The sequence below is a fragment of the Rissa tridactyla genome, chromosome 9 (assembly GCF_028500815.1).
Source record: "Rissa tridactyla isolate bRisTri1 chromosome 9, bRisTri1.patW.cur.20221130, whole genome shotgun sequence".
Taxonomy (NCBI): Eukaryota; Metazoa; Chordata; class Aves; order Charadriiformes; family Laridae; genus Rissa; species Rissa tridactyla.
This window is the reverse complement of record NC_071474.1, coordinates 16,099,293-16,105,292: the sequence shown is the minus strand read 5'-3', so window position 1 is coordinate 16,105,292 and position 6,000 is coordinate 16,099,293. Positions and strand designations below refer to the sequence as shown.

The 6,000-nt window shown below is 36.5% G+C and overlaps 1 protein-coding gene across 7 annotated transcripts in view; it reads right to left on the bottom strand.

Annotated features, from left to right (window-relative positions):
* Positions 1 to 5,742: 5,742 nt before the first annotated feature.
* The window catches only part of CGNL1 (cingulin like 1), a 64,606-nt gene continuing 64,348 nt past the window's right edge, over positions 5,743 to 6,000 (bottom strand). For 6 of the 7 annotated variants that reach the window (XM_054215471.1, XM_054215466.1, XM_054215470.1 and 3 more), the window contains one exon: positions 5,743 to 5,993. In XM_054215471.1, the coding sequence (XP_054071446.1) occupies positions 5,846 to 5,993 (148 nt within the window). In that variant the 3' untranslated portion in view covers positions 5,743 to 5,845. The remainder of the gene's footprint in view (positions 5,994 to 6,000) is intronic. The other variant, XM_054215469.1, reaches the window with a different exon arrangement.

The following is a 6,000-nucleotide window of genomic DNA, read 5'->3' as shown; positions in this document are numbered from 1 at the left end:
GAAAGCAGATATATTGAAAAATCAGATTCTCATCATTTCCTCCTAACATTTTTATCCAGGAAGTTTCAACAGCAGACACAGTATCAAGTTTTCAAGGTCTAGTTTTGTGCTCCGTTTTCCAGGCATGTTGACAAACTGTGAAGAGGTCAAGGACTGAAGCAGCAGCTCAAATGGATTAGAAACCAGGCTCCTGGTTCCCAGTGCTCTACTTCCAGCTGTTAGACTGCCCCATCTTCTCTGGATGGTTCAGCTTCCTTTATTCTTCTTTTGGTAACATGTTTAAAAGACAAATTAAGAGACATGTTGGGACTCTGTCAAAAAGCTCTTTTACGCAGCAGATATCCAAGAAAATGCCAGAACTCAGATGAAGGTGGTCTGCACTGAGAAGGATTTACAGTAACCACAGTGTGACCATAGCCACTGAACTTGTTTATCAATTTTAAACAGTTGGGATTATGTCTTCAGGCAGGCATCAAAATCAGCTGATACCACACTTGCAGTGATGCAAATCCACCTCTCTCTGCCTTCAGAGAACGTTGTGTGTGCAGATGTATTTATTTGCTGTTGCATGCTCTAGTCACGAATACGCAATAAGTCCTTTTTCCTTAAATAGTATTTGCTGTACTTTAACCAAAAGACTTGAAGAACAAAATTAAAAGTATACCAATCTCGATCTCATCTGTAGTACAGAAATCACATGCCAGCAGCCTCAGCCAAGTCAAGTTTCAGGTCTCCGTCCTTATCTCCCAGGAGAATAAAGGCCAGGCTGGGCTGAGAATAGACAGCTCTGTGGGTGTGAGAGGTGAACTTTTAGTCAACAGCTCAGCACTCCTGTGCACAGTCGAACTGCTTTCTGGGAAAGTAAATTTCATTTCTGGCACAGATTAAGTTTTCCCAGGGACGAATCCCAAACAGTCTCATCTCCCTTTCCACTCCAAGGGCAGCAATGTTTTCTTTCTCTCTCACAAAAACCCACAGAATTAAACACATCTTGACAAAAAGCCAAATCCAAGGGAAAACACAGAACTACACACACAATTTCTTTCCGGAAAAAGGATAAGATTAAAAAGTGACTCACACAAAATAGATGCTTCCGATACTGGCAGGCATGTGAGTATCCAAGGTTTGAAGATGCTGAAAGCATTTCTGCAAAACAGAACTACCTGTGCTGCACAGGGGTATGCAGTTAATCAGTCTCCATTAACGCTGCATCTGCAGAAATATCTGAAACATATGCTGCTCCTTTTTCAGCACTATCATTTGTCTCAGCTGGACTCTCTTGAGAGTCTTTCCTGCGAACGCATATAGGAAATAGCCATTTCCTAGCACAACTTCAATGTGTTCCCTACCATCCTGATCTTGAACCTTTACAGTCTTTCCCTGGAAATAAAATCTTGCATCCATCCCAGCCCAAGTTAGGTATTTGTAGGTTTAAGATGGCTTAACATTCAGTGCCAGGCTCTTTAAGAGGAGTGAAGAGGTGGTCAAAATCAAATGAAGTGGATCCTGCATTGATCTTTCTTACTGTCTGTATTTTTTCCCTTACTTCACATTATGCCACTGGTAGGTTTCGTCCCAGCCACACTGGACGCAACCATAGTAAAAGGACTGCTTGAAACTAGGTAAAATAGATTTGTAATCTAATATATATAAAACATTGTTCAGAAAGCCCATTCAGCTGAAGAAGCAGAAGTACACAGAAAGCACAGAAAAACTCAAGTTACCTGTAATGAGTTGCCTCTCTGCATGCACATATAAGTGTTCCTACAGTTTTCCTTTTGGCAATGTGGAGAGCTTAAACTTTCATCATCCACCTGTGCTCAGAATTTAATCTTTTTATTGCCTGTTCTGCTAATGGCATGAAGCTTCAGGATCCAATTAAAACAGCAAATTGTTATTAGAAGTGGAGAAAAGATCAAATGTTCCCTCTTACACAAAATATACAGTCTGTGCTGACCTCACATGAGGTTCATTCGTGCTAACCATTACAGGGCTGTCACACACCTACTGTGGCAGATGACCGCAATTCACTTCTGCATTTACTAAGTCTTTCCTTTTTTACATGTTAAAAGAAAAACCTATATATAATACAAAACCAATCTTTTATTCATTTCTATATCTTCTTCTCAATAGCCCAGTGCCTCACGAACAAATTTTGAAACAACAATTGAAATTATCCCCACTATTACAATGTAGTAGGGTCAGAGGCTTAAATATGTGACCTAATAAGCACCTTATGTAAAAAAGAACAAATTAAATGTATTTTAAACCCTGACAATCTTTAAACAATGTTGCTCTTTCAGCAAAGTCTTTGAACATTTTGCAATATTTGAAGAAATTAAGCAGCTGAAATGTGTATCTCTACTCATACGATAGGATACTCCAGTAAGCTAAAAGCATCAACATTGAATTACTGAAATATGCTGCATGATCTAGAAAAAAACAAAAAGCTGAATCTACTGCACTGTGTAGCTCACTCAGCAAAGCACACAGCTGGTCTGTAAAAAACGCACATGGCTTCTGGAATAGTTTAGAAAATCAGCTATAAATCAGAACAGATTATTTAATCAGGAAAAGGGAAACAATTAAGTTGAGAAGAATGAGGATAAATCAGAGGAATAGGCAAATTAATCAACAAGTTATAGTCTCATCGCCAAGAGATTACATTTTGGGGAGAAACCTGCCTAATGACTGAACAATAAAAAAAAGTATTTGCATAGTACAGGGTTTTCCTTAAATAAAATACAGTGTAGGGAACCAGGTACAGCAGACAGCAAATGACGGCTTTTCCTTTTTCTTTCTCCATACAGTAAAAACACACGACATCCAAAAGACCCTAACGCTTTCATGAAAAGAGATGCCTTCCAAACACAAAGTCATTAAAATCCATTATATGTGAAGAATATCCTTAATTTTATTACTTGGCCAGTGAATGAGTCTATGGAGGACAGGAGGGTTTTGTTCACTTGAATTAGTTTTAAACTTACGTATTTTGCATTATATAGCTATTGCCATTGTAGAAGTTAACTTGTATTTTCCTATCTACAAAAGTAGGCTCAGAAAACCAAGAGCCTCTGCCAGACCGTAACGGATTAGTGAAAATTTTCAAAACAGAACTTGGATTTGATTCCCAAAACAAAGAATTATAAATTAATAAATGACCATATAAGTCCTCTTAAGGAACAAGTTGTCAGGAATTGAATATGGCAATATTAATCTTACACAGCTTTGAAGAACATTATATTTAGGTAGAATAGAATTTTAGCGGGAACAAGCTAGCGTGTATCGAGAAACAAAGCTACAACTGTTTTGTGAATGAGTTGAAATACCCTTTTCAACATCTTAAGATTTTCTTTTATTTCAGTCATATCATTTCAGAACTCTAAACAGGAAATGCCATTTCCAAGTCTAAATGAACAAATTAAAGATCAGTTCTTTTTATGAAGACACATAGAGGAAGGGAGGTCTAATAAGGAGGATCACTCCCACTAGGAGTCTGCAACAATGCGTCTCCCTCCTCCTAACTTATAAGTTCAAATGAGAAAAGGCGTCTTCTAGATATTTACACCCACCACCTGCTTCACCAAGTTACAAAGAAAGCAGCTATCCAAAAAGAAGAAAATGCAGAAACCTGTTCACAGCATCAGTATTTCCCAGATAACTATTTTTGTTATATTTTAAACACAAGCATCTTCCACGTGAAATTCAATTGTCATATCAATCTAAGTGCACATACAAAGTAGAACTGAAAGAGCTGTCTGGCTGTTTATTTTAAGTGAAAATTATTTATTTTTTTACAGTTTAGTGTAACTGGAGGTAGATGCATTATTAAGTGATTTTCTTCCAGTGGTCTGAAATAATAGTCACCTATGAACATTAGGACAGAGTACTGGAGATTGGAATCAGCTGTTTAAAGTTAAGCCTACATAAACATGCAAATGAAACAACAAAAAATAGATCACAGCAGGTCATATGATGATTGTCAATACAGTATAGTGCAGATCTTCTTGGAGGAATGGCAGTTTCTATGTTGTGAAAACAGTAAAGCTAGTACTGCAAAAAAAATTATATGCTACTTGAAAAGATATACAAAATTCAGAGTATACAACTATGCTGTTCCTATTACTTCCTGTATACCTCAAACCATCAAAATCAAGTTGGAGGGAATTACATGGCAAAAGAATCTGTAATCTGCTATGCATGAATATATTTCTGATCCCGCAGGCAGGACTTTCATTTCGTATAATCGTATGAAAACGGATACTGCCATTGTCAGAACTTTTGCCTTAACCAAGCCTATCAGCCTCACTTTCAGAGCTGTTAAATTTGTCCTCTTCAGCAGATGCCTTTGTGGGAGTAAGGGAAGCTCCCAGCAACTCCAGGTTAAAGTATTTTTACAATTATGCTACTATTTGGGCCATTCAATGAAGAAGTCCTCACTGACCCATAACTGGGGACAAATACTAATAATCAGATAGAACTTAGCTATGGTTTATCAACAAAATTATGTAGTAGTGCCCTTTCCTTCGAATTCTAGATTTGCAAAGGAGCAAAAACAGTCTGGTGTAATATAACTGGCAAAAAAAATAGTTTTGTATTTTCAGCAATAAATGGAAAATGCTTTTTAAATAAAATCTGCAATTTTTTCTTTTAAATTTCCCACAAAGTTTGTTGAACAGATGGATTACCCAAAATGCAGATAGTTCTGTAAACCGAAATCTAACATACATCTGCATATATGACCATACACTGCACTATATCACAAACAGATGCTCAAGAACAGGTTAGAAAGAAGTATCAGATGCTTTGTGTTTCCTTGGTGCAATTTCTTGCTAGGTGCACAAGATTTTGGGATCAATTAAAGAATAAAGTTAAGCATGTACTTAATTCAAAGACTACAAGTAATTTTACTGGAACGAGGGGGGCTCCTTAGAGACTTTTAAGATAAGCCTGTCCTGATGCCCTCAAATGAGTAGGCTTCTAACATTCTGCCCCTGGCAGTATGGAGCCCATTTCAGGAAATGAAAGATGCCAAGTAGTAACTAACTCGTTCTCACCCTTCCCTACTAAGAACAGAAAGCTTCCCAAACGAAGCTTACGGGAAAGCTGTAAGCAAGCCTCACTCATCATGCAGGTATGATGGTCCTTTTAAAGTCAACAGGCAGGATTAACAGTTGATCTCTAATATACAGAATACATACAATGAAACTTGCACTGGTTTTAAAATGGGAATGCGCTTCCTGGCTCAGGAACTGTCAGTCTGCTCTGTAGTGAACGAAAAGTATTCATTTTCATTTGTTTTCTTCTTAGTCAAAACCCAAATACAGCCTTCAGTATAAATTTACGTACTTTACATATGAAGCTGATTTATATAATATTTGAAACTTTACAGAATAGTACTAGTCAATAAAAAGATCAGGTTTAAAATATTTACATTTTATACATCATTTCCCCCTACTTACAATTATTAAATAACCTTCTGTGGTTTCCTTAATTTTAGGGAAAATCTTTTAATAATTACAAACTAATTTTGAATTAGTTTCAAATGGCTTTTTACTTAAAAAGAATTTTAGAAAAATCATATTTCCAATGTGAAACATTATCCTTATGTTTTCAGTAGCAGTTATATATCTATATCCATATTTTATAGCTGGTTTATAATGCAATCCTGTTTTCTATAATAAACAGGGGAGATCTAAATAAGAAAATGGCACAGCATGGATGGAAACATTATATTCCCAACTCTTAAATCCCTTTATGTTATTTGGCTTCTAGAATATCCAGTTTCTTGAAAATTTACATTATTCTTCCAGTACTTTCAAGGAATCACAGATTCAATACTTGTTTATATTTTTGTGTCATCAGCTTTTGAAAAGTTATTTCCTGAAGGAACTTCACAGAGACTATCGCCATCCGTACTGAAATCATCATCGTCATCGTCATCATCATCATCAGAATCAGCCAACACTTTACTTGGCGACTTCTTCAGTCTACTAAAAC